Genomic DNA, 27,906 nt, shown 5'->3' on the forward strand with positions numbered 1-27,906 from the left:
GTACTTTACTTGCTCTGTCAGTTAATCATTGCCACCGCTCCGTAAGGTGGGTTCCGCAAGGAGATAAATCCGGGAGGTTAAGTAAACGGGCCTGGGGCTCGGCCCTGGCTGCAGGGAAGTTTTAGGACTGACTCATCCACAACCCCTATCCCACCTGCCGCTCCGAAGAGGCTGTGAGGTGAGAATTCAAGTCCACTCCTCTCAGGAGCAGTTCACTCCGCATCCACAGCTGGCACCTGTCCCCACCTCCACCCCCACCCTGGGGGACCGCAATGTCCCAGGAGGAACTTCCTGGCTAGCTAAAGCCACAGAAGCATGCCCTGGGGCAAGTAAAGTTGTAAGAACCCCTCCTGTGTTCAGACTGCTCTAGCCTCAAAGCCTGTTCACAGACGTAAGTCTGGATAGACATTATTGTCCCCTTTTTTTTTTTTTTTTTTCTTTTTTGTCTTTGTTGTTGTTGTTGTTGCTATTTCTTGGGCCGCTCCCGCGGCATATGGAGGTTCCCAGGCTAGGGGTCGAATCGGAGCTGTAGCCACCGGCCTACACCAGAGCCACAGCAACGCGGGATCCAAGCCGCGTCTGCAACCTACACCACAGCTCACGGCAACGCCGGATCATTAACCCACTGAGCAAGGGCAGGGACCGAAGCCGCAACCTCATGGTTCCTTGTCGGATTCATTAACCACTGCGCCATGACGGGAACTCCTATTGTCCCCTTTTTAATGATGTGGTAATTGATTACAAACAGTAGTACTGGGCTATGTTCTTATTCAAGTCTTTTGGCTCCAAAAATCAGAGCTCCCGCTGTGTCCGAGCTTAAGTGGCCACAAATGCTAATTGACAGATGAAGGGTACAGGTGGGGTGACATGGAAAGTTCAGGGCCAGGCGCTGGGTCAAACTCCCACTGGTCCCTCCACCCACAGTGGCCTTTGCAACCAGGAAAGGGGAGGGGTGGCAGCTGTGAGATCTACAGATGTTTGTAGAGCCTGAGATGTCCTTTTTTTAATGGTGGAGGGGGCTGGACCCCCTCCCTGAGTCATCACAGTGGGTTGAGGTCTCCCCAGGCAGGGACCTCTAAGGGAGAACCCAAAGAAAGGTGTTCCTAATCGCCACAGGATCAGGCTTCCCAGTGGGGGTGGCCCTTGAAAGGTGGAGCTGAGGGGGTATGTGGCTTGCAGGCTGCCCAGGCCCCACACGCTTTCCACCTTTACAGCTCAGACCCTCTCAGGAGGGGCAGGCCTGCACTGAGCTTTAAGTGGTTTCTGTGGTTTAAGGGGTGGGGAGGAAGGGAAAGAGAAGTTGGTGACTGCTCCCCAGTTCCAAGCCGCCACCCCCCCTCCACCCCCTCCAGGCTGCTTGCCCTCTGCGTTGAGATTCCCCAGCCTGATAAGGGAACTTGGGCACGTGGGGGGTGAAAATGGTCTCTGATCCCTATCAGCCTCTTCCTTGCGTAAGAATGTGAGAGGGAAATAACCACTGCCCTGCTTTGAAAGGACAGATTCCTCCAGAAAAGGGGCTGTGATTGGAGCCAGAGGGGGGAAGGGGAGGCATGAGGGGGGACTTCCCAAAAGGATGCTCACCGTACATTTCTGCCCCAAGAAGAAAGAACACCAGCCATCCACGCTTAGGGCAACGAGGGGGTAGAGATATGAGAATGTCTAGGAAGCATGCGACTGGCTGAGGCCTAGAGGCCAGGACCCTGTCTTCCCAACCACCAGTCCCTCCCTTCCCACCTCTGGAAGTGGCATGAAGTGGTGTGGCTGGGAGAGGCAGCCAGACCTGTGGCATCTGGGGTGGGCAGGGCTGCCTGGCACAAGGCCAAGGCCAAGTGCCCATCTCCAGGCACTCTACTCATGACCTCTACTCTGCCCATGATTGGGAGGTCAGGAAGGAACCTAAAAAACCCAGAGTCACAGAGGAGAGGCTTCAAAAGGAGAAAAGAGGGAGAGGAATGAGCTACAGAAGCACAGAAAACAGAAGAGCCACAGGCGGGAAGGGCTTGGCAGGGAGAGGCACAGAGAGGACACTGAGTGGAAGCAAAGCCAGTCATCGGTGGCGGGAAGGGAGCAGCAGGGCAGCACTGCCCCAGCACTCCCTGCGCGCTGCTCCTTCTGCCTCTTGCTGGCTCTACTTGTCTTTGTGACACTGGCCTCAGGGGTGCTTCAGAGAACTTTGCCTCTTACTCCAAGCCTGCCCAAGGGGCTGAGCCCCCAAACAGACCAACATCCTGTTCTGTGCAGAGAAAGGTACACAGATGCGTGGGCCACCCATTTACCAAAAGGACACGGGGCTAATCAGAGGCTCAGAGGCACAGACACATGCCCTCAGACTCTCTCTCCGTACAAGAAGATCCCCACGAGTTTCCGTCCACTCTTCCCCACTCCCTACCCCTTTGTCAACCATCCTAGGAGGTGGAGAGTCCTTCTCTACCTCTGTCTCATAAGCTACAGCCCTTGGGAGAGTCTGGGAGCTACCCAGGAATGGAGGTGCTGGAGGTGCTCCGTGTGAAGTTCCAGGATGGGGTAAGAGTGGAGGATGGTGAGATGGGAGGGCAGGCGAGGAAAGGGACAGCTGCCTGCCCTCTCCACGCCAGGTGCCACGTGCACAAGGTTGGGGGGAGTGGGCTGCCGTCACGAGGCTGAGGCGTGGCTGGCTCCTGCTCTGCTGTTTACCAGCTGGGAGTGAGAGCAGGAGGAGGTGCCAGGGAGCCTCCCCACTGCAGCCTGGCCCCCGGCCAGCCGGCCTGTTGGGTAACCAGGAGAGCCAGGCCCAGCTAATCAAACTCTGGGCCGAGGCTGGGCAGGAGAATAGAAGCATCCAGGACTCACAGAAGCCTCATCCTGTGCCCCCTGCCCTGAAGAGCCCTGCTCAGTGATGGGGGATCGGGGTGCGGGGAGGTCTCCTTCCTGTACCTAGTGCAGTGTAGCACGTCTCCCATGGCTCCTGTGCCCCCAAAAACAACTCCAGGCCTGCCCCCGACCCCAAAAGACTGGGAGGATATGGAGGCATCAGGGAGCCAGGGAATTCTAGAGAAGGGCAGCAAATGGCAGAGGCTAAGCCGGCAGAGGCCTCAAGGAACCCAGAAACCACTGGGATGACTCTGACCTCATCCTGGAGAAGAGACCCCATCCCCCAGATAAACCATCCTATCTTCATCTCTCCCCTCCCCAACTCCCCTGATCTTATCACCTGTCTTGGTCAAGTAGAAAGCATATGATTCTAAAGTCAGCAAGACCTGTGTTCAATGCACAGCTCAGCCACTTATGGTCCTTATGCAAATGCTTGGGCAAGTCGGGACAATCTTTGACCATCACTTCACTTAGGAGCATCACCTAGTTATCTGGAGCAACTATGTTTGCCTCGTGGCGGATGCTGGGAGGATCGGAGAAAATCATAGATTTATACACAGCACACGTCCATCGATAAATGTGAGCACCCTTCCCGTCACCTACCCTGTTTCTCCCCAAGGCTTAAACTTTGTTCTTCCGGTGTCTCCTCTTGTCCCTTTCTGATGCCAAAACACTCTGCCAGCCACTCCTTTCCCCTGCCTGCTGCCGGGCCAGGTGCTCTGTCCCTCCCCCCTTCCCTCCCCTGGGCCCTGCTCCCTGCCCTCCTGGGCAGCCAGGGCAGCAAGGACGGCACCCAGGGAGTTGCCCCATGGACAGGGCCCCACAGAGACACCACCGAGCCTCGAGGGGTAAGAGGCCCTACGGCCCTGCAGGCAGGTGGCAGGGGCTGCCAGGAAGTTCAGGGGACAGGGAGAGGTGGGAAGAGACTGGTTGGGAAGTGAGGAGGTGGGGAGGAGCAAGAGGAGAGAGAAGGAGAGAGGGGTTGGCCGGCGAAGGCGGGACGGTGAGACAGGACAGGTCTCCATAGAAACGGAAGGAGAGACCGGAGGAGGAGAAACGCGAAGCGGGAGAAGCCGGAAGCACACGGAGGGGAAAGAAAGGGAGAAGCAAGGAGGGAAGGGACAGGTGGGATGGGGGAGGAGAGCCAAGTCGGGAAGCTGGAAGAAGGAAGCGCCGCACAGGGCCAGGCCCTGCCAAGTGTGAGCGCCCCCTGGGAGGAGGAGCGGGCACTGCTCCTTTGGCTGGGACCCGCTCTGGGCAGCAGTGGCTGGGAGGCTGGCCATCCACCTTCTGTTCATCCAGCAATGGAGGAAGCTGCCCTGCCTTTAAGGATGACAGAGGGTGGGGGAGAAAGCAATAGCACCCTGTCTGCTGCCCGTAACCCACGGGCCCAGCACTTTCCTCCCCGGTGTGGGGTTTCATTTCTGCAAAGAATGTGGGGCACCTGGCCAGGGGCAGCGGCGGACAGAGACTCGGGCGGACCTTGGCCCCACGGATGGTCTAACAGCCTCTCCCATGGCCACAAGCTCGGTCAGGTGTGAGCACTGAGGGGAAACGCTCCAGGGCCACCTGGCGGAGGAAGAACTCCACTGCCGGGGCCAAGAGGGGAGCGCTCCCACCCCAGGACTGCTCTGAGGTGCAAGGCTGGAGGCCAGAGAGACAGTGCCACGTCAGGGAGGAAGCTGGGTGGGGCCAGGCAGGATCAGCGGGGTGGGGGGAGGCGGGAGGGGCCGGATGGAGCCACTCCCTCCCTGGGCACCTCCCCCCACCCTACCCCAGCGGAGCCTGGGCCTTCAAGTCCAATCACCCCCACTCAGCCCAGTGGAGGAAGCTTGTTAGAGGGAGCATCTCTTGGGCAGAGGGACAGTGCGGGGTCGGGGGCAGAGGGGGGAGGTGTCAAGGATTGGACAAACGGAAGGAAAAAAATAACCGGAGAGCAGAGTCAGAAGTTAGAGAAACTTGGGGCATAAGGCAGGCCTGCAGCGTTTTCTGAAAGGAAAGACTAGCCCTGTGCTCTGTGAGGAGCTGCTGTATGGATGTGGGAAATGCACCAAGGTCTGGCCCTGGGGAGGCTTCTTCCCAGGGTCTTGGTAGGTGTTTAATAAAAGCTCACCATATGAATGAATGACACCGCCCCGCCCCCTGCAATGATACTCTAGCTAAGGCTTTCCCTCTGGCGGGCTATGCCTCCCTGCCCACCCCAGATCAACTCACCTAGCTCAGCACTGCCTGCTCTCCACCTGGACCAGCCACACACACCAACAGGAAGGGATTCCTTCCTCTGCAAGCTCATGGACCAGTGGAGCCAGAGCCTGTGGAAGGCCAAACGGAGTCCGTGCTTGAAGCTCTCCCTCTTCCTCTTAATAGCCTCACTAGCCTATTCTCCACCCCCACACCTCTGAAATTCCCAGGTGCCTTCAGGCACAAATAAGCAACCAAGAGATTTAACTCTGGCTGCAGAATACTGTGCACCTGTAATGGGGCGGGCACTACAGAATAACAATGTGAACGAGGCAGGCACAGTCCCTGCCTCCATGGGGCTTACTGTCTCACAGGAAAGCCCCGTTTCACAGGTAGTGACACAGCTATAGCGGTGAGATGATGTGGTGAGTGCCAGGAAATCAAATGCCTGATGCTGAGTAAATGCAAGGACAAGGGAGAAGGGCATGCTTACCTTCTCCAAGGAAAAGACATGATCGGGACGCTGGAGGATGAGAAGTTGGCTAGATGGACGAGGGGCCAGGGAGGGACATTCCGGGCAGGAGGAATAGTGTAGAGAAGCCCCAGAGTGGTGAGGAGCCTGCACTTTTGAGGACCTGGAAGAGTCCTTGGGTGACCATAGGGCCGAGAGTGAAGAGAGGGTGCAGTGGAGGGTGGTCCCACCTTCTCCTCAGATGCCGTTCTGCTGGGAAGGAATGAGGTGGGGTGGGGGCCTGGGCACTGGGGAGTCCACTATGGTCCTCGGCTTTTGACCCTGACCCCCCCCCCTTTTCTCCTTATAGAGCTGCTGGCTGCAAAGAAGACCCACACCTGTGAGTAGAGGATTGGGATAAGAGCTGGTGCTGGGGTCTGGGGAGAGGACAAAGAATTCAGCAAGGGCTCCAGCCAGCCCGTGCGGATGAATGGCTTGCGCCTTGCTAGGCGGAGATGGCTGAGATGAGGAAGGGAGAGGGAGGGCTGAAGAAACCTCAAGATCCAGGCAACAGAGGGAGACAGGAAGCCTGAAGAGTGCGGGGGAGGCGTTCCCGTTGTGGCACAGTGGTTAACGAATCCGACTAGGAACCATGAGGTTGCGGGTTCCATCCCTGGCCTTGCTCAGTGGGTTAAGGATCCGGCATTGCCGTGAGCTATGGTGTAGGTCGCAGATGTGGCTCGGATCTGGCTTTGCTGTGGCTCTGGCGTAGGGAAAAAAAAAAAAGAAGAGTGAGAGGGAACATCGCAAAGAATCAAGGAGAGAACAATGAAAGGGCGCCCAGGAGACGCAAGGGGGTGGGGCAGACCGCTGGGCCAGAGCAGGGGCAGATGGGGGAGGCAGGGTGACCTCAGGGGCTCAGGGAGCCTGCACCAGGCTTTGTGGCGGCAAGCCCAGGTTTGGTGTTCATCTCTGTGGTTAACACATCCCAAGGTGTGAACAAGCCTGGGGCCAGGCTGTGCAGGGCTGGAGAGCAGGAAAGCCTTCATCTCTGTAGGGATAGGAACACTCTGGGTCCTGGGGCCCTGAAAGCCCGAGGCTACAGCAGCTGAGAAAGGGGTTAGAGCTCAGGAAGCACTTTCGCATGGAGGCTAGCAAGTAAGCATCCTCTCTGGGGACGTCTCAGCACATCAGATCTATCCTCCTGGTTTGTGGGAGAGGCTGCTCCTCCAGAAAATGCACCTACTGCACCTTATGCTCAAAGCTTATGTCCCATCAACAAGCCCTTCCCAGGCTAAGAGCCCTCTGGGGTCGGCTTTCTAAGCATCCCTGAATTGACAAGGACCCTCCTGGGCAGGAGAGGCCGCCCTCCCTTAGATTGCCTACCAGTTCTTCCTGAGCTCACTTGGGCTCCTCCCTCTGCCAGAACTGCCTAGAGCTCCCCGTTGCCAGCAGAGAGCTCTCGGGGGGCAACAGCATCACCCTCCTCCCTGAGTTGGTCAGACAGGGGCTGGGGGGGCACCAGGAGGCTACATCCTTCTGAGTGGGGGGTTGCTTTGCTCAGCACAATCCTGATCGGTGCCTCGCCTGCCCCTAGCCACAGGGCCCCACGGAAATGCTGAGCAGGGCCCTGGGAGGAAAGCGGGTCATGGAGTGACGCGGGTGAGCTGGGGGAGGGGGGCCAGGGACCATATGTGGGTGGGGGGAGAAGGGGGACTTTCGGAGCATCTGGAAGTGGAAGAGGCTGAACTCTATTCCTACCCTTAACCCTTCACCACAGAAACCTCGACCAGGACCACACCCCCTTATCTCCTTCCTAACCCACTGGCCCTGTGCAATCGCACGGCCATCTCACCCCCCAACATGTGAGTGTCCTCAGAAGAAGAGGGGCTGACAGCCCCTCCCCCAACCCACTGCCCAGCTCCCTAGAGCCCGAAGGCCAGCAGGCAAAGGCCTGTGCCAGGCTGAAAAGTCGTTAGAGTCAGAGACCTCTTAGGAGGGTTGGCCTGGAGAATCCGGAAGAGAGTAACACCTCCCCCAGGCCGAGAGGCTCTGAAAAATAGGCTCTGGAATGGAGACAACCCCAAAAGGGAGGAGCCCAACGGGGAACCCCAGACCAAGAGGAGGCCTGATTGCTAAGGGGCCTTGAAGAGAGAACCCGCAGGCCGAGGTACCCGGCAGAGCAGATATGAGGCTGAGAGGGCCTCTGAGAGAGAGGTATTAGCCCCCTAGAAGGACCCCTAGACCAAGAAATTCTATAGACTCAAACAGAAGGAGACCGCCCAGGCTGAGACACCCTCATAAGCAGACCTGAACCAGGGATCCCATCCCATTCCTCAGGTGGGAACTGGGGCCCAACTGCCTGCTTTTGAATCCTGACTCCACCGCATAGCTGTGTGACTTTGGGGAAGTGGCTTAACTTCTCTGTGTCTCACTGTCCTCATCTTTGAAATAGGGATAATGGCACCTACCTCATAAAGTATTTTGCAGGGATTAGACAATCCATGTAAAACATTCGGAACCATTTCTGGCACACAGTTCAGTGGTATCAGCAGCAGCAGCATCTGCATTCCAATTTCAGCAGTTTTGCTCCTGGGGAAATTTCTGACACACTAACCCCTCCTACAGACAGTGGCATTTGTCTAATGATTATTCCGGCTACTACTATCATTTATTCCCTAGCCCAGAGTGTGCTCCGGGTCTGTAGGGAGGGCGTAAGCAGAGTTGGTGGTGGGGGAGCCTCCCAGACTGTGTCTCACTGAGCACAGCTGTTGGCAGTCCACAAGGTCGCAGGTGGCACACGCCACCGCCCCAGGCAGACATTCTGTGACTTACCTCTAGAAACATCCCTGTCCCTGGAGTCACCTGGCAAAGAGGGTCAGGCTCGGGGTCCTCAGGGGGGAGGGGGAGTAAGGGCCTGGCCCCAGGCTCCTGTGAGCTCCATTCCGGCTCCCCAGCCAGAACGACCCAGGCGGGTGGAAACAGCTTTTACCGCGTGTGGCTGTCGCATGTGGTTTTGGAATTTTCCAACGCCCCCTGCGATTGGCTGCCCCACCCCTCACACCCTGCCCCAGGCCCAGATTGGCCACATGAAGCGCCTGTCATCCTACCCACTGCACCCCAGGGGGTGGGGGGTGGTAAAGTTGGGGGGGTTGTCACTCGGCCACCTGTGTGGTGCGGAGCTTAAACCCCCCTGCCCAGAAGCATTGGGGGAGAGCTAGGTGCAGAGCTGCAGGCTGAGGCTCTGCTGAGAGGGCCTCACCCCCAACCCCGCTGCCAGCTGCACCCCATCCCTGGACCACCCCCCGCTAAGAAGGACGGGAGCCCAGTCGGCAAAGCCCACGGCTCAGTCATGAGAAGTAAGTGAATGGGGCCACCCGGGAGAGGAGAACCTGGGGCCAGTCGTCATCCCCCATCCTCTGGAAAGGAGGGGCATCTTGGGAACAGTGCGAGCAAAGCTGAGTGCTCTTCCTTAGCAGGGTGCCTCCCAGTCAAGGCCAAGGTCTGTTGGGAGATGGGTGGAGTAGTTGGGGAGGGGGTCTTGCTCCCCCAACAGTTCTCTTAGAGCAGCCACAGTAAAGGAACTATTGAGGAACTCCTCTGTCATGGGCTCTGGACAGAATCTCCAAGAGCATCTGGGGTACCCGGCCTCTGACGACAAGAGACTGAGACCCAGAGTGGCCGAGGGCTCCACCTCAGGCACACAGCTCTAGTAGGTGGAGGTTGGTAATTAACAGCGAACCTGAACTTGCTCTTTCGGCTCCTTCCCTCCAAGCCTCCAGGCTGCCTGAGAATGGGGTGAGAAAGGAGGCAGCGGAATTGATAGGCCCTAAAGCAGCAGGATACTGAGAGTAAAGCGAGGTCAGGCAGAGGGGGTCAGAACCCCAGCATCCAGGCCTCAGAACCACCACACTCTCTGCCCAATGCAGGGACGTGAGGCCCAAGTGGACTCCAGCCAGGGTGCCGTGCGTGTGTGTGTGTGTGTGTGTGTGTGTGTGTGTGTGTGTGTGTGTGAGAGGTGCGGGTGGCCCACCCCGGGTTCAGATGCCCATTTGAGGAGATGGTTCAGGCAGAAGAGATGGGAGCAAAAAGCCTTCAGCTTCACCCCTATCCTGGCAGAGCCATGGGCCAACTGCTGGTGGGCAGATGGCTGGGGTCCCTGCCTTCTAGCGGACTAGGGGTGGGCAGGGCAACCACCCTGGTAAAGGAGGCCAGAGAACCTCTTCGAGCCCAGGGTGAAGGAAGAAAAGGGAAGCCCCACGTCCCTGTGGCCTGAGGCAGCCCCTGCCTCAACCCGGGGCCTTCCCACAACCCACAGAAGGGTCCTGGAAAGACCCGTCAGCTGAGAGACTCAAGACCAGGTTCTGGTGCCACGTCCGTCACTGATGAGCCTTGTAGCCTTAGGCCAGCCATTGAGCCTCTATCTCCCCTTCTGCAAAACAAGCTGAATTTTCAAACAAAAATCACCTATGGAGAGGCTCCCAGTTCTGAGGGCCCAGGACCAAGGAGAGTGGCCTGCTCTCCGAGTTAAGTACCTCTAAAGGCAGTGGAGAAAACTCAGCTCTCCTGGAGGATACACGGAGAGGAGGCCAGGGAAGGAAAGGGCTCTACTTCCACGCCTGGGACGGAGACCCCAGTGCAGGTGTACAAGCTGGGGCGGGTCAGGAGGGGCGAGGAGAAGAGCCAACACCATCCATGGGAAGATGGGCCCCTTGGAGCTTCGGTTTCCCTTCTAGCTTCTTCCCATTAGCAGCAAAGGTTAGCAGACCAGTCTTCCCAGAAACAGTCTCAAATCAGCAAATCCACCCTGGGAAGCAGTGATCGGGCGTGCTTCAGAGCCTGGCAGGAGGGCAGGAATCCCCAGGACTGGCCGGGTAAATACTGCAGCTCTGCATGATATCACCCTGGGCTGGTAAGCAGGAGAGGGGCTGGTCCAGGGGCTTGGTGCCACTGGTCCTTCTCACTTGGACATCCCCCGGTCTCTCATAGCCCCAGATTATCAGACTGCCCCAACCCCCTAGTCAGTGCCAGCCACCACCATGTTCTCTGACCATAGCTGGGGTCTTGGGACTGTGATACACCAAAGACCTAGGGCCAGACACACAAGCAGCAGCAGCAGACCAAGAAACAAAGAGGGATGCTGAGACCAAACTCAGATGGCATGGGGAGAGAGTGATATCCAGAGAGAGATAACTGGAGAAACGCCAGGAGAGCCCAAATCGCTATGTGAAGCCTGAGACAGAACTTGTGTGCAAAAGACAGGCACACAGATGCAGGGAGAGACGGAGAGGACGTAAAGCTGGCAGGAGAGGGGAGACGCTGAGGATTGATCGGGCCTAGGAAGACAGGAAGTGGGAGGCATGGGATTTCTAGAGGTTCTGAAAGAATGATACAGGCTCTCTGCCGCGACCTGCTGCTAAGTAGAAAGGAAATGTAGAAAGGAGCTAGAAAGACTCCGCAGCCAGCCAGAGGGAGGGCGGCCCCGCATCTGAGTCGGGGCATGGCAGGCGTGGAGGACGAGGGATACGAGGTCACATGCCTATCTTTGCTGTGCCCTGATCTTTCTCAAACCCGGTCACGATAATGAGGAGTCGTGGGCCGGAAATCTTCCCAAGTCCCAGGGTGCCAGAGACCTCATCCCGAGAGCTCAGGGCCATCTGAGGATTTACAAAGGGCCCCCTCCTTCCTCGCATGACTGCTGCACCTTCGCCTTTTCCTGTCTTCCCATTCCTAATGGGACTCCCAAACACCCCCAGCCCAGGGCACGAGCAGCCAGGAGCATCCCAGCCTGTCCCATCACCATAAACATGGGCGTTGGTGTGGCCGCCCCTCCCGGGGGCGCCCTCCCTCTCCCCGGCCTCTGTGCCCCTGACTCAAACAGGGAACAGGGACTTTCCCATGCTACGAGCTCTCCAAGAAAGGCAGCCCTGGGGTCTCCTCCTCTCCTCCATTGACTCGTTCTTTCTGAGATCTCCAGTCCTGCTGCAACCCTGCCCCTGGGGTTCTGGGCTCAGAAAGGATGGAGAGGTCCGTCTGCAGGGAGGGAGAGCAACCGGGCAGGGGCTTGAGGCCAGAGTCAGGGTCCTTCCGGATCCACAGGTCCCCTGCAGCTGAGGTACCCGGTAAGGAGACGCGGCCCCAGAGGCCGGCATGGCCACTGCCTGTGACTGTCTGGGTTCCCATCCTCACAGCTTCCTCCTGGTGATTCATCCCCTCCCTCATCCACTGGTTGTTTTCACTCAATTCTTTGTTTCCCCTCCTTTCTCCTGTCCCAGACTGCGGGGGTGGCGGGGGCACCAGGAGGGGGTTTCAGGTGGCTGGCTGTCTTTCGTGGCTTTTCAAAACCCCAGACTCTCCATCGCCCACCTGAGTTTTAGCTTCACTACTTTCTCAGCCCTGGGATCTGGATGTATCAGCAGAAAATTCTCGCCCCGGGCCGGGGGGGTGGGGTGGGGGGAGCGTTCCCCAGGTACAACTGCTTCCCTCCCAACCCCCACCCGACCCTCCCCCTCCTGCTTTCTGCGGCGGAGCCCACCGCTGTGGTTTCCAGCTTTGCAGAAGCTGCGGGAACTGAGAGCTGAGAAAGGAGGGAGGCTGGTAACGGGCTGGGGTACCCAGGGGACCCCTGGCCAGAGCTGTGGTCTCCGTGGGGAGAGGGCCTGAGTGTTGGCTCTGGGGAGCGGGCGGGGTGGGTGGGGGGATGCTAAGCTAAGAAAAGAGATGCATTCCTCTTTCTCACTCCCTCATTTGTAGCTGCAGAGAGGCCCTCTGAGATGTGTAAGAGCCCATCCACACCCCAAGGGGTCTGTCATCTCCCAAGTCAGGAGCTCTGGTAGGATGGGCCAGCCATTCCTCCCTGGCCCTAGAAGCCAAGGGTAAAGGCGGGAGGGGGCAGGCACCACAGAAAAAGGTGTGGGACAGAGGGAATAATGTCCCTCTGGATCCTTAGACTAGACCTGAGTCCTGACTTTAGTTCCACAGGTATCCTTGAATGTCGTTCCTAGCCCACCCCCTCACCTCACACTTTCCCCTGCTTCTGGTGACCTTGCCCCCCCCCATGCCACTCTGCCCAGTGCATTTGGGCATCTCATCCTCATAGGGCATATGGCTCTATCTATGGCTGAGGACACGGGCTCTCGGGTTAGAGACCTGTTCACATGCTGGATCTGCCACTTCTGGCTGTGTAACCTTAGTCAAGCCGCTTACTCTCTCTAGGACTCAGTTTTCTCACATAAAATGGGGACAATAGAAATAGCGCCTCCTTCACAGGATTGTTGTGATCGTTAAATGAAAAATGTATGCAAAGCCTGGCTTTCCATGTAAGTTTCGGCCAGTGCTTGTGTCTATCATTATTATTATTCCTGGTTAATCCATGTCCACTGGAGAAAAGGAGAGGAACAGAGAAGAAAGGAGAGGCCCAGCCCTAGACCGATGGGGCAGCAGGAGACGGTGAGGTTCCTCTCTCTGCATCCCTTCTATACCAGGGCTGGGGTGGTTCTGGGGTTGGAGGGGAGAGATCCCCCTGGGTTGCAGCCCCTCCTTTGCTCCTACCACTTCCTCTCTGTGGTATAAGGCACCTGGACAGGGCCCAGGGCTGGCTTCCTAAAGTGGCACCCGGCCAGGCTCTGGATGCATTCATAGAGCGCTATCAATGAATCTTGCAGCTGTGAAAAGAGTGAGATTAGAGGAGGCTGGAGGGAGGTGGGGGGCAGCCTACTTTGTCTCTACCGTATTTCCCCACGTAGGAGGTGCTCGGAGGAAGCCCCCTGGGCATCCTGCAATTCCCGAAGCGGTCCGGAAGAGAGTCACTTTCTTGTCCTGGTACCATGTCAGCGTGAAGATTCAGAAGCCATACCGGATGGCAGGGAAGATACAGGAATGGGCCGGGGAGGAGACTGCCAACCCCACTCTTATGCCCCAGGAAAAGCAGCCTGGCCCAAAAGCAGGACAAGGAACGAAATTCTTGCTACTCAAAAGTATAGAGTGAGGACTAGCAAGCTTGGGCACCACGGAGAGCTCGTTCAAATGCAGGACCTGGGCCACCCCCTCAGACCTCCTGCCTAGGGACCTGCATTTTAACAAGATCCCTGGCTGATCTTGTTTGGGACTCAGAGGTCTAGAGTTACCCAGTCACTAGGTGGTTACAGGAGGTATGGTGCGCACCTGGGCAGTTCTCCCTCCTAGGAATTAGAGGGAGTCCTTTGATGGACCCTGAGAAAGAGCTACGGAGATCTCCCCGAAGCAGGAGGTAGGGTGGGCAGAGTGAGGGCTGCTCTGGGAACCGTGCAGGGGCTGGCCTAGGGGTTTCTGACCTCTGCTTGGTTCTAGTTCCTGGCACCGGCAGGCCCTTAGCTGGTAAGTTCCTGGCAGGCCAGGCTCCCGGGCAACAGCCTGAGTAATCCTGTGATTACTCAGCTCCCCTCCCCAATCTGGGTTCCCACCACCTGTTACTTCAGGGACAGGACTCAAGGGGGGAGGTTTTGAAGGGGAGGTATCCGAGCTGTTTTTCAGGCCCGGTTCACCCCACCGCCAGCTCTGCCAGTCCCCTTCCCGTTCTCTCCCCTCCCCTCCTCCCCAAGCCACCCGGGTGCGCACCGGTACTTTCTCTTTGAGGTTTTGGGTAGATGGCCCTGCGGGGGTACAGGTGGCAGGGCAAGGAGGGAGGAGCAGGATAAGATGGAGCCAGGGGTTGGGCATGGAGCCAGGACACGAGTGTGGGGTGTTCTGTGTTTCCGCGGCTCTCTCTCCATCTCTGGGTTTATCTCTTTTGTCCCCTGGTCTCGAACCTCTTGGTCTCTCTAGCTCTGAGGCTAGAGGTTCAGACCCTCTAGCTCAGAACCCCTAAACCTATGTGCTTTTCTCTGTGTGTACCTCTGTCCTAGGCTACAGTTGGGGAGCATGGGGGAGTGGCTGGCCTGGTGGCTGAGGTCCAAACGCTGGTACACACACACCACACACACCACACACACACACACACACACGCACACACGGGTATTTGAAAAGGGGGTCCGTGGCCAGCCACATCGTCCTATGAGAGGGCGAGGTCTTGGCGATGCTGTTGTGAGGTTCCTAGGGCCGGGACCAGCAATGGGTCAGCCCACGGGGCAGAGATGTGTCTGGGTCACCCGTGTGGTCGGTGCACACACGCACACGGATGTGGCCCTTGGAGAAGGGAAGCGGCAGGGAGGCCTGTGGTTGCCTGCTGGGCCGGAGCCCGAGTTCCCACTGTGGCTTGGCCTAGTCTCCCTCCCGCTTACTTTTTTGGGTGACCCACGTTGGTTTCTGCCCTCTCTGGGCTTAAGGCCACTGTGGAGAGCGAGCCCACAGCACTGGAGGGGGAAGGCGTTGGGGAAAGGTGACAGCGGACTCTACGGGTCTCAGATGTGTTCTGGGTTCTGGCCTGCGGTGCTCGGTAAGAGCCAACACATAGCACTCGTGGCTGCGCTTTTTCCCTGTGCCTAATGTGCTACCGCGCAGCAGCCCGAGGACAGCCAATGAAGGCGACTCCTACCCTGATTTTACCAACAGGGAACTGAGGCCTAAAGAACCCAGGGGCTTGATGCACAGGTGCCTCATATTCTCTGCTCCTTTTCCAGGCACCCAATCCCCTCTAGTTCTCTCTTCCCTCCACTCATTCCAATCTGCTCTTAACTTACTGGAAAGAATCTGAAAGCTCCCTTGCCATCTGTCCTGGATGATCACAGCCTATTGTGAGGGGGTTGGGCAGAGACCCAAGTTCTAATGGAAGGATTTCAGACACCCCTGCGCCTTGTCCCCCACGAGGAGGCAGCTGCTTACTCTGACTCAGCTCAAAGCCAGCCCGAGGGGATGACAGTTTAAGGATGATGGAAACAATCATTCAGGGCGTGGTGGGTGGGCAAGCCACGGTCACGCTCCTCACCGCATGTCAGCAGGTCCTACACGCAACCAGCCTGCTTTAGGCCTGGGCCAGAGGAGAGCTCACAGCCAATAGGCAGGCTGCTGCTTCCTGTGACCCTCAGGCCAGGAGGTGGGGGGAGATGGGTCAGAGATGAGAAGGGGCTTCGGTCCCAGACCACGTTCATGGCCTGCCCCACCCCAGGGACATCCCCTCAGAGGGGAGGCAGCAGGTCGGCGATGGCAGAGAAGAGACCCCCATGCCCTTAGGAGTGACGAAAACACCTGAAATAGCGAGGACCCCAACTCTGCCCAGTCTCTTCAAAGAGGGGCTGCTGGGGGAGTTCCCGTTGTGGCACAGTGGAAATGAATCCGACTAAGAACCATGAGGTTGCGAGTTTGATCCCTGGCCTCACTCAGTGGGTTAAGGATCTGGCATCGCCATGAGCTGTGTGGTGTAGGTCGCAGACTCGGCTCAGATCTGATGTTGCTGTGGCCGGGGCGTAGGCCGGCAGCTGTAGCTCCGATTGGACCCCTAACCTAGGAACCTCCATATGCTGCGGGTGCAGTCCTAAAAAAGCAAAAAAATAAAAAATAAAAAATAAATGGTCTGGTGGGAGGCCAACCACCGGTCCCTGAAACCCAGCAGAGAGCTGTGGGCACTGAGAGGGATGGGACAAAGTAGAGGAGATAAACCCGAGGCCAGCAGACTCCACAGTGACGGGAAGGGGCAGGCACAGGTTACAAATGAGCCTAGTGGGAAAGAGGGGGTCTTGGCAGTGAACAGAAACTAACTCACAAATATGCATGGGTGCACACTGGCTCAAGCAGACACGCCCAGTGGCTCACAAATCCATGTCCTTTTCATGGGCACACATACACACACACACAAGTACCCCTTCAAATATGCAACATGCCCACCGAAGCCATATACACAGAACGGCAGAATGGAAAGCTATGGGGAGCTGGGATAGAGACCCAGCTCCTGGGTAAACGAGCTGTAGGAACCTGGACCAATGACTTATCTGGCCTCTTCCTTCATTCGTGAAGGAGAGAAGTTGGATTTGATGGGCTCTAGGCCCAGCCAGTGTTCATGATTTGTGTGCGTCTTATTGGACACAGAGGCCCTGGTACACACAGAAGCATACACACTCTCATATGCTGAGACATAGATCCACCCTTTGCTCTGGGGCCAGGAACGTAGGAGCCCTGTTTGATCCTCTCACTGGCTCTCAGACATCCAGCAGAGCTGGCTTGCTGACCCCATTCTCCTGGGCTTCATCTCCGCTTCTTCCTACCCTCTCTGGGGCCCCTGCCACCTTGGCCCCTGGTCTCTGTGCGGCCCCTGCCTAAGCCTTCGCTGTGCAGCTGAGGATGGCTGGCACCTCTACCTGGACCCCCCCAGGGCCTCCTGCCTGGTGCACCACATCTTCCCACCATGCCCCACACTCCCCTGGGGGACTGAGCCCCAGTGAGGGAGGTGGGGGGAAGGCAGCACAGAGAAAGCCCCCGGGGCGGGAAGCAGGTGTTGTGAAGCTGTGAGGACTCCTAGGTCCCCAGGCAGGAGGGAGGCAACTAGAGCTTTTTATCTTGAAGGGTTGAGCAGGTGGCCTCTCTGCAGCTGCTTTCTCTGCCCCCGTAGAACTGATATAACTCCCAGCCGCCCCCTGAAACAAAAACGACCTCCGCAGACACTTTACTGAGTGATATTTGCCACTCATTCCTTCTTCCGTCTTGCAAGAGGTAATCAGCCAGCTGGAGTGGGGGAGGGAAGTGGGGGCAGCACCATGTCCCCAGATCTCCACCCAGGTACAGGAGGTAGGATGCACCAAAGGCTCCCGGGCTGACCCCTGCCCTTCTTCTCTTCCAGCACAAATTGAAGTGATCCCCTGCAAAATCTGTGGGGACAAGTCGTCTGGGATCCACTACGGGGTTATCACCTGTGAGGGGTGCAAGGTGAGTGCACACACATACACAGTCTCTTCAAGGATGAGGAGAGAGGGCCCCGTGGCCTTTGTTCTGACCACAGGGCTGGTCTCCTGAGACAGCTAGGGGGTGACCCCGGGGGCATCTTACCCGCACACAGGAGGGTCTGGTCTTAAACTAAAGAAGTGACGGCAGAACAGATTACGATGGAAGAGCGAAAATCGAGAGGGATGGAAGATCTGGAAAAGCCGCGGCCAGAGTTTTCGGGCAGGAGGCCCCGGGGACTGAGCTGGGCCTGGCCAGGACCCGCAGCCACCGTCACTACCTGCCTCCCCCAGGGTTTCTTCCGCCGGAGCCAGCAGTGTAACGTGGCCTACTCCTGCACCCGTCAGCAGAACTGCCCCATCGACCGCACTAGCCGAAACCGATGCCAGCACTGCCGCCTACAGAAATGCCTGGCCCTGGGCATGTCCCGAGATGGTGAGGCCATGGGGGCAGCCCTCTGGGGCTTCCCTGGAGTCTCCAGAGGGGCAGCCTGAGCTGCTGTGCCAGACAGGGTTAGCCTGTAAAAGTGCCTTTCTGGAGCTCTGCTCTCCATCCTTCCCGCGGGCGGGCCCCTGTCCCTTCCACTCTCATCAGAGGTCTTCGACGTCCCCAACTTCGGACGCTGCTAGAACAACCCTCCTTTTCCCAAGGTCCCAGACGCTTCATTTTCTCCTTCCTCATCCAACTCCCCGCTGCCACCCCTTCCCCTCCTGCCTCATCCTCCCGTTCCAGCTCCATCCGCCTTCCTATCGCCCGCCCCCAGCCTGGACACAGGACTGTGGCTGAGGATGGGACCAGAGGCCGCCTGAGAACAGCCCAGAAGAAGGCATGAGGGGAGGGAGGACGGCTGTTCCTAGAGCCTTTCTCTACCTTCAGCCACTAGCCCCTCGCAGCCCCCGAGCTGCCCCCCACCCCCAACACCACAGAAGGAGCCCAGGGCGGGGCTGGGGGGAGGCACGAGGTGATGAGGAGCCAAAAGGAGCCTGTCAGCACTTTTCAGCGCCCAAAATAACAAAGTGAAAGGAAACACGCAGGGTTGCAAAGGGGCAGGCGGGGCGAGGGGCTGTGCCCCCACACCTGGGAGGGGTGGTGGGGCGAGTGAAAAGGCAGGAAAGAGAGCAGAAGAGGATGTTCAGAAGCAAGCCGCGGAGCCTGGGTTGGGCTGTGGTGAGTATCTAGGTCACCAGGGAGCCGGCAGGCCTGACCACAGGGGGACCTGTGTTCTCGGCTCTCTTCTTCCTCCGACCCTCCTAGACAGGCGAAGTGACCCCGATATGGCTCAAGACCCCCTACTCAACCACCCCCAGCCCCCATATCAGGAGGCCAGGATCCTCACTCCAACCCATGGCTTGAATCCAGCCACTAGTAGAAGCTGGTTTCAAGCAAGGAGAGTTTGCTCAGAGGCCTGAAAAGTCTGGGCTGGACAGAGCTCCGTAGGTAACAAGAGTGAGGTGGGAGGGGTCTTGAACCCAAGTCCCCTGAAAGGAAACTGTCAGGCAAGCCTGGAGAAGCTCTGCTTGGAGTCAGCTATTCAGGGAGCAGCAAGCTAATCCTATAATGCTTGAGATGCCTGTTGACTCTGCCTTGTACCATGTCCTCCTGCCTCAAAATCTCCTGATCCCTGGACCTCTTTCAGCTGTCAAGTTTGGCCGCATGTCCAAGAAGCAAAGGGACAGCCTGCATGCTGAGGTGCAGAAACAGCTGCAGCAGAGGCAACAGCAGCAACGGGAACAAGCGGCCAAGTCCCCTCCTGCAGGGGCCCAAGGAGCAGACCCCCTCGCCTGCCCCCTGGGGCTCCCAGATGGGCAGCTGCCCCTGGGCTCCTCACCTGACCTGCCAGAGGCCTCGGCCTGTCCCCCCGGTCTCCTGAGAGCCCCAAGCTGCGGGCCCTCCTACTCCAACAGCTTGGTCAAGGCTGGGCTCAATGGGGCTTCTTACCACCTGGAATACAGCCCTGAGCGGGGCAAGGCTGAGGGCAGAGAGAACTTCTATGGCACAGGCAGCCAGCTGGCCCCCGACAGGTGTGGACTCCGTTTTGAGGACCCCAGGCATCCTGGGCTTGGGGAACCAGGACGGGGCCCTGACAGCTACTGCAGCCCCAGTTTCCGCAGTACCCCAGAGGCACCTTACGCCTCCCTGACAGAGATTGGTGAGCAGCTGGGGAGGTGGTGGAGGTGGGAAGGCGAGGGAGGGGCTTCCAAGAGAGGGGCCTTAGCCAGCACCCCAGGGAAATCAAACATGCACGGAACTCATGCCTTGGGGGTAGGCGGGAGGCTGAGCAGGGCTAGACACGCAGAAGGTATGCATATGGGTAGGAGAGGAGCTGGCTGAGATGGCACCCCTGCCTTCCTCCTCTGGCCCCAGAGCACCTGGTGCAGAATGTTTGTAAGTCTTACCGAGACACGTGTCAGCTGCGGCTGGAGGACCTGCTTCGGCAGCGCTCCAACATCTTCTCCCGAGAGGAGGTGGCCGGCTACCAGAGGAAGGTGAGGCCAGGAGACCCTGAGGGGAAGGGAGGACCTCCCGCCGCCACGGGGGGAGTCCAGAGATGGCCACCTGCACATGCAAGTGGGCTGGGGCCAGGCAGGGTATCACAGAGAGACACAGGTGTATCCCCGCTTTTAAGTGTGTCCCCAGCAGATGGATGAGAGCTTTTCCTTAGCTCCTGCCTGTGATCATTTTGCCTGGGCCTCATCTTCCCTTCTCCCCCACCCCGACCTGGTGTACACCCCTGCCTTCTCCTCTAGCGATGATAACAATATTCCGAATCTTTAGCATTTGTTAATCATTCCTTCTCTGCCAGGCACTGTGCTAAATGCTTCACATAAATTATCCTCAACTCATAAGACAACCAACTATGATGTCAGCATTTCTTTCTTTCTCTCTTTCTTTCTTTCTTTCTATTTTTTTTTCCTGTATCTACAGTACGTGGAAATTCCCAGGCCAGGGATCACATCCAAGCCACAGCTGCGACCTATACCACAGCTGTAGCAATGCCAGATCCTTAACCCACTGCACCACAGCGGGAACTCCCTTATTTCTATTTTTGATGGACCAGGAAACTGAGCTCAGAGGAGTTCACAGACTATTCCATGTCACTGAGTGGTGGAACCAAAGGCAGGTTCAGATCTATCGGGCTCCAAAGCTTGTTCTCTCCCTTTCGTCACCCTGACAACACTGCCTGTATGAAAAACACTCATTTGGTACTGAACTTGAATATGTCCTTTTCACCTCAACAAGATGCAAACTCTGAGGGCAACACTGTCTCTCAGATGTTTTTTTCTTCCCCCACAACAGCTAACTCAGTGCTAGTGGCTGGTAGGGGCTCAGTAAGTGCAGCCAAGTGACCAGAATTAATTTGGAATGTGCATTTGTGCTAAAAATAGGTGGAAAACACAGGGGCTGAGAATGGGGGGGGGGGTTTCAGAATCGGTCCCCTGCAATTTATGCATCTGGGTTCCCAGGGTTTGGGAGGTCCCAGGGTCATAAGGAGGGCTACAGTGGGACCCCCCGCTCCTTCCCTGCAGTCAATGTGGGAGATGTGGGAACGCTGTGCCCACCGCCTCACCGAGGCCATTCAGTACGTGGTGGAGTTCGCTAAGAGGCTCTCGGGCTTTATGGAGCTCTGCCAGAACGACCAGATCGTGCTACTCAAAGCAGGTGCCCAGGGAGAGAGGGCAGGCCCGGGGCAATGGGGACAGGTGTGGAATGGGCAGAGCCGAGTGGAGGGAGGTGCCTTAAGGAAACCGGAGGGGGACAGAGACAGGCTCCTGACTTGGTTTGACAGTCTACCTGCGTTTCTCCCGCCTCCGCAGGAGCAATGGAAGTGGTGCTGGTCAGGATGTGCCGAGCCTACAACGCTGACAACCACACAGTCTTTTTTGAAGGCAAATACGGTGGCATGGAGCTGTTCCGAGCCTTGGGTGAGGGGCAGGGGGAAATGAGAGAGAGGAGTCAGAGGCCAACCCCAGCCAAGGCTTCAAGAGCCAGGGCGCCCTCTTTTCAGGACAGATTGCTCCCCCCCCCCCAAAAAAAAACACCAATGGGCGGGCATCCTGGGGCACATAGCTTCCTCCATCGTGCTCACTCTTTTGTTTCCATCCCTCAGGCTGCAGCGAGCTCATCAGCTCCATCTTTGACTTCTCCCGCTCCCTGAGTGCCTTGCGCTTTTCCGAGGACGAGATTGCACTCTACACAGCCCTCGTCCTCATCAATGCCAGTGAGTGTCACTGGTCTTGGGTAAAGGACATTGGGGTGGCGGGGGCGCAACAGATACCGCAGAGCCTGGACCTTCCCTTGTGGTTAAATCTGGGAAGTTGCTTTAAAGAGCAGAATGAGCCCCATCCAACAGTGCCATCAAAGAAAACGAGTTTTAAAAAAAGATCGAAAAAAGCCTGAGAGGAGAAAGAGCAGCACAGGTGGGGCTGGACCGTGGGGAGACCTGAGGATGACAGGAAGCGGGCCACCTCTCTAAGAGAAATTAGTCTGCTGGTGAGTCCCTGTCGGGGACTCCATAGTGGCCGCACATCCGAATCACCCAAGGAGCTTTAAATACGGCTGCTGCCGGGGTCCCACTGGCAGCGACTATGAGGTCATTGATCCGGGTGCAGTCGGAACACCAGAATCTTTAACAGCCTCTCACAAGTGATTGTAACGTGCCAAGCTTGAGAATCACTACTCTGTGTGAACTCATTTTAAGACTGCAGGCATCATGGCAGGACTCTGGATGTTCTCACCACTAGATCAGAATGGGCCAGGCGAGCCAGGGGGGATGCTGAGGATGCAGAGAACCTGCGGGAGTGGGGTGAGCTGCTAACCTGAGCTTGCAGACCAAGATGATCAGTCTTCTGCCATTAACTAGAGACCCAACAGTCCCTTTGAACTGGAAATAAAGACATGAAAGATGACTCCTGGCTGTTTTATGGAGTCAGGGCAAAAGCTGATTTGTCTGTCTCTTGAAGTTAGCCACAGATGGCTGCAGAGTCCCTCTCCAGGGCTGTCCTTGCTGGGTGGGGGTTGGGGAAAGGGGACTCTTCCAATCTTTTTTTCCCCCATGGCAGAGTTTTAGTGCCTAGCATTGAATTGGCTATGTGCAATGTCAGAGTACCAGGGAAAAGGCAGCTTGCAGTGGGAGACTGGAAAGTCTCATTGCTTTCATCTGTCCCCAGTTTTCCTGGTGGAAAACTAGCCATGTCCAAGGCTCCAGAGCCTACCATTATCAAATCAAGACACACACACACAAACACACACACACACACACACACACACACACACACTCTTTCTAGCTGAGCTTGAAAGGACCTCTCTTCAGCACAGAAAATAACACATGCTTTTGGTGGAAGCTAACATCCATGTTCTTTCTTATTCTTGCTATGGTCCCATCCCCTCCTTCAGACCGGCCAGGACTCCAAGAGAAAAGGAAAGTAGAACAGCTGCAGTACAATCTGGAGCTGGCCTTTCATCATCATCTCTGCAAGACCCATCGCCAAGGCATCCTGGCCAAGGTAGGAGCAGTCCCCTGGGACAGAGGAGGTCAGGCCCAGCGCCAGCTCCGGGCCATCAGGGCTTGTGAGGGCCAGGGTCTGAGGGTGCAGAGGAGGCCAGTGCTTCAGTGCAAAGTTGTGTTAGAGAGCTTGCAATAGCACAGGGACAGGGAACGAAGCAGTCACTTCCATGTGCATGCAGATGGAACATTAGGGAGCCTAGAACTGGGAGAAGCCTGCAGGGAACAATTGGGTTTAATAGAGCGACCGCTTACCCAGCACCTGCTTGTACTGTGGAGTGGAAAGATACAGAGATGCTGTCCTTGCCCCCGCCAAGAGTTTATAATCTGCTGTGAAGAAGAGACTCGTGTACCAGTGACTCTAACATAGAGCAGGATGTGATATGTGACATAATAATAATGTGATTAACAGAGTACTTTCAGGAGTTCTCATTGTGCCTCAGCAGTAACGAACCCAACTAGTACCTATGAGGATGTGGGTTCAATCCCCTGGCCTCACTCAGTGGGTTAAGGATCTGGGGTTGCCGTGAGCTGTGGTGTAGATCACAGATGCGGCTCATATCTGGTGTTGCTGTGGCTGTGGCGTAGGCCGGCGGCTACAGCTCCGATTCGACCCCTAGCCTGGGATCTTCCATATGCCAAGGGTGCAGAAAAAGCAAAACAAAAAACAACCAAAAACGAAGTGCTTTCACAGTATGCTCATCTTTGAGGCAACTCAGTCAGGAAGAAGAGTGCTAAAAATCTCCACATCGTGGAGTTCCCATCGTGGCACAGCGGAAAGGAGTCCCACTAGGAACCGTGAGGTTGCGGGTTCAATCCCTGGCCTCGCTCAGTGGGTTAAGGATCTGCCATTGCCGTGAGCTGTGGTGTAGGGTCGTAGATGCAGCTCAGATCTGGCGTTGCTGTGGCTGTGGCGTAGGCCAGTGGCTACAGCTCCAATTCGACCCCTAGCCTGGGAACCTCCATATGCTGAGGGTGCAGCCCTAAAAAGACAAAAGACAAAAAAAAACAAAAAACAAAAAACAACTCTACATTGTGATAAGGACACTTAAATGACTTGTCCAGGTTTGCACAATCCTAAGTGACAAATGCAGTGCTCTTCCTCCTGTATCCCTGTGCCCCTAACTACTACAATCAGAGATAGTGGAGAACAGTGAGGGCATGGACTAGGGATAAAAAAATAACTTGAGGGTAAAAGGAGTAGATCATAAATGCTTCCTAGAGAAGGTGGCATTTAAACTAGGCCATGAAATAGGTAAGATTTTAACAGGCATTTGGGCTGAGGCAGGCATTCCAGGCTTAGGGAACAATGTGAGCAAAAATAAGGACGCAAGATAACACATATATGGAACTCATGGAACATTTTGACTCAAGTATAAGACCAGGAGCTGGGATGGATTGGTGGGGGCAGGGAGGTGGCAGAAGACAAGCTTGCAAATTAGGTCAAGGAGCAAATCAGAGAGGACTTTCAAGGCCATATTAAAGAGTTAAGGCTTTATTTCCAGGCAATGGAGAGCACCAAAGGCTAGAGGAATGATATCATCAAAGCTATGATTTAGGCAATTTAATTTGGAACCAGTGTAAAGGAACCATTTATATAATGGTTCAAGCACCGGGTCCTTGCTATGTGCCAGGCACAGTGCTAGGTGCTGAGAATACAAGAAATGACTTAAACAATAGTCTCTGCCCTAAAAAAAACTTTGAGTCTGGTAGAATAGATCAGAAGGAAGAGAACTCTGGGAGAGCAGTTGGAAAGCAAATCCCATTGGATCCACCTTCAGAACACATCCCCACCCCACTGTCATCCCCTGGCTGTCAATTGTCTCCTCGACCATCAGAGAGGCTTTGTAACCCAACCCCTGCCTTTACCCCTATGTGTCCTACAGCAGCCACACAGCACTGTTCTCAGCGCCCCTGTAGCTGCCTATAGCACACTGAGAATTAAATCTAGAGTCTGTGTTGTGGCCCATTGGTGTCATGATGTGACCCTGGACTTCTCTCACCTCATCTCCTTCCACTGCCCTCTCGTCACCTGTTCCAGCAACACTGGCCTCCTTGGTCTCCCTTAAACACATCAGGCCTAGTTGTTCCTCAGGGCTTTTGCACCTGCTGTTCCACATGCCTGGAAGATTCTTCCCTGCTTTTCCAGATGGCTTGCTCCATCCCTTCCTTCTGGAGAGATTTTCCTAGACCCCCCACAAAAGGACCTCTACCCATTACACTGCTTTATTCTTCTTTAAAGAAATTATCAGAGTTCCCTGGTGGCTGAGTGGGTTAAGGATCTGGCATTGACATTGCTGTGGCTCAGACCACTGCTATGGTGCATGTTTAGATCCCTGGCCCAAGAATATCCACATACTGTGGCACAACCAAAAAAAAAAAGAAATTATCTTACATGTGTTTATTTTCTGGCTCCCTCCATTAGAATATACATTTAATAGGAGTTCCCGTCGTGGCGCAGTGGGTAACGAATCCGACTAGGAACCATGAGGTTGCGGGTTCGATCCCTGCCCTTGCTCAGTGGGTTAATGATCCGGCGTTGCCGTGAGCTGTGGTGTAGGTTGCAGACGCGGCTCGGATCCCATGTTGCTGTGGCTCTGGCGTAGGCCGGTGGCTACAGCTCCGATTCAACCCCTAGCCTGGGAATCTCCATATGCCGCGGGAGCGGCCCAAGAAATAGCAACAACAACAACAACAACAACAAAAAAAGAATATACATTTAATAAAAGTGGAGATTTTATTTTACTCACTGATATAATACCACAGCCCATCACAGTTTCTAGCTAAGTTCTCACCAAATATTTGAGTGAATGAAAGCATGAATGAATGAAGTTTTTGCCATAGCCCAAATAAACTCAAAATAAAGCAGGAGAAATGAAAAGTGGATGAATTAAAGAGATATCAAGGGATCCTGTGCTGAGTGCTCTTCCCTGTCTGTCCCTTTCTTTTTGCTTTTTTGTTTGTTCGTTTGGTCTTTTTTTTTTTTTTTTTTTTTTTTTTTTTTTTGCCTTTTCTAGGGCCGCTCCTGCGGCATATGGAGGTTCCCAGGCTAGGGGTCTAATCAGAGCTGTAGCCGCCGGCCTACACCACAGCCACAGCAACGTAGGATTCGAGCTGCATCTTCGACCTACACCACAGCTCACGGCAACGCCAGATCCTCAACCCAATGAGCGAGGCCAGGGATGGAACCCGCAACTTCATGGTTCCCAGTCGGATTCGTTAGCCACTGAGCCACGATGGGAACTCCCCTGTCTGCCCCTTTCTGAGGCACAAAGTGGAGGAGAAGCAGGTGGTGGCTGGTGAGAATTATTTTTTTATTTTTTATTTTTGTCTTTTTAGGGCCGCACCCGAGGCATCTGGAGGTTCCCAGGCTAGGGGTCCAATCGGAGCTGTAGCCACCGGCTACGCCACAGCCACAGCAATGTGGGATCCAAGCCGCATCTGCAATCTATGGTGAGAAGTATTTTCAAGCCTCACTTGGTTATACAGGAAACTGCAGAAGATAAGCTTCTCTCCAGGGAGGTTTCCCTGCCTCTGTCCCCTCACGGTCTCTGGGCCTTTCTCACTCCCCTCTTGCTGAGTGACAACAGTATTGGTTTCCTATTTGCAGTGTTGGGTAGCTGCTTGGAAATTGCTTAGTCCAAACAGTTATTGAGCACTTGCCATATGCAAGCAGTTTGATAGGTACCAAGGTTACCAAGAGAGGGAGGGAGGGAAAGCGGGGGAGATGGGGGAGGGGGGAGACCCCACCTAAGGAGCTTAAATTTAGGATGGGGAGACAGAGAAATTGGATCACTTTCTTAAAATGAGGTTTAAGTGCTACACAGATGGAAGCCCAAAGGAAGGGCCCTTAATCCAGGGTTAGTTAAGGGAATATTCCCAGAAGAGGTGACACTCGAAAATGTGTAAGTATTAGCCAAGCACAGGAGAATTGGAAAGGCATTGTAGGTAAGGGGAACCCTATCAACAAAGGCTAAGAGGCATGTAGCAGTACATAACAGAGAGTCACAGAATTTTACTGTTATAAAAGCATAAAGTGTGAGTTAGAGAGTCTTCAATGGGGCTCATTTTGGGAGTAGCAGGAACACAATTTGGTGGTTTCAGCCAGAAAAATGCACCTGTCCCACAGCAGTTCTCACTTACCTCCAATCCCCTGAACACAGACATGCCTCACCCAGGGAATCTGGCTGTTCCACACATGTTCCGGGTGCACCTCCAGGTTCAAGGAGGGTTATCCCAGCCTGGGAAGGATGGGAGGACTGCTCTGCCCTGGAGATAGAGCCGCAGTATTGACCCTCTTTCCCCATGAACCCATCTCCAGCTGCCACCCAAGGGGAAGCTTCGGAGCCTGTGCAGTCAGCACGTGGAAAAGCTGCAAACCTTCCAGCACCTCCACCCCATCGTGGTCCAAGTTGCTTTCCCTCCACTCTATAAGGAACTCTTCAGCACTGAAATCGAGTCATCTGATGGGCTGTCCGAGTGACCTGGAAACAGGAGTCTGTTCCCTTCCCTAGAGCCTGCTGGCTTACTTCCCCCTCGGCCTTTTCCTTTCCTGTACACCCTGGAAGGTGGTCTCTGCCTGTTTTTGGAGGGGGTGAGGGCGAGCAAATGCAGAGACTGATTTTCTGCCCACTGGGCTGCCAGGCAGCAGGCCAAGAGCCAGAGGGTGGGGATAGAGGCACGCTGTCTCCAGCCTCGGCTTTGTCCTGTCTCGTGTCCCATACCCTGTCACCCCCAGCTTCTGGGAGGCCTGGGGTGGGATACAAGGACCTCTAGGAGGACCTAGGTGTCCTCAGGACAGCAGGAGGATCCAGGACACACGGGACAAATGGAACTCAACTCTGGGCTCAGAAGCTAAGAATAGGCCTTTGAAATACCTCATTGCATTTCCCTGGGGGCTTTGGCTGGGGAGCTGCATCAAGCTCAGGGGCTGGCGGCTGGAGCCCAGAAGGAACTGTATATAACATAAATCTGGATCTCTAGATTTTTTGCCTTCCCTGTTCCTCCCAGCTCATCAAGGAAATGGTTGGGCACCCTGGGATATAAAAAATAACCTGGGTGTGTGGAGGGTAAG

At 55.8% G+C, this 27,906-nt stretch overlaps 1 protein-coding gene across 12 annotated transcripts; it reads left to right on the forward strand.

Annotated features, from left to right (window-relative positions):
* The first annotated feature begins 3,363 nt into the window (after window positions 1–3,363).
* Window positions 3,364–27,816, forward strand: RORC (RAR related orphan receptor C). 12 transcript variants are annotated; one of them, XM_085023063.1, is made up of 11 exons: window positions 3,364–3,429; window positions 5,853–5,882; window positions 17,229–17,314; window positions 17,623–17,764; window positions 18,966–19,478; window positions 19,694–19,815; window positions 20,857–20,989; window positions 21,145–21,252; window positions 21,438–21,548; window positions 22,724–22,833; window positions 27,154–27,816. In XM_085023063.1, the coding sequence occupies exons 4-11, from the start codon at window positions 17,752–17,754 to the stop codon at window positions 27,313–27,315; spliced, it is 1,272 nt and encodes a 423-aa protein (XP_084879189.1). In that variant the 5' UTR covers window positions 3,364–3,429; window positions 5,853–5,882; window positions 17,229–17,314; window positions 17,623–17,751; the 3' UTR covers window positions 27,316–27,816. The 12 variants fall into 12 exon arrangements, 10 of the variants coding, with proteins under 10 accessions (XP_084879189.1, XP_013852580.1, XP_013852582.1 ...); XM_013997126.3 differs by lacking the exon at window positions 3,364–3,429 and adding an exon at window positions 3,595–3,722; XM_013997128.3 differs by lacking the exon at window positions 3,364–3,429 and adding an exon at window positions 3,595–3,722 and having other exon boundaries at window positions 21,145–21,216.
* The last annotated feature ends 90 nt before the right edge of the window (window positions 27,817–27,906 follow it).

The sequence above is a fragment of the Sus scrofa genome, chromosome 4, assembly GCF_054392235.1.
Source record: "Sus scrofa isolate SSC_HxYL_T2T_F1_AM1 chromosome 4, Sscrofa_HxYL_maternal_Yorkshire_Landrace_v2.0, whole genome shotgun sequence".
In the NCBI taxonomy this organism is placed as follows: domain Eukaryota; kingdom Metazoa; phylum Chordata; class Mammalia; order Artiodactyla; family Suidae; genus Sus; species Sus scrofa.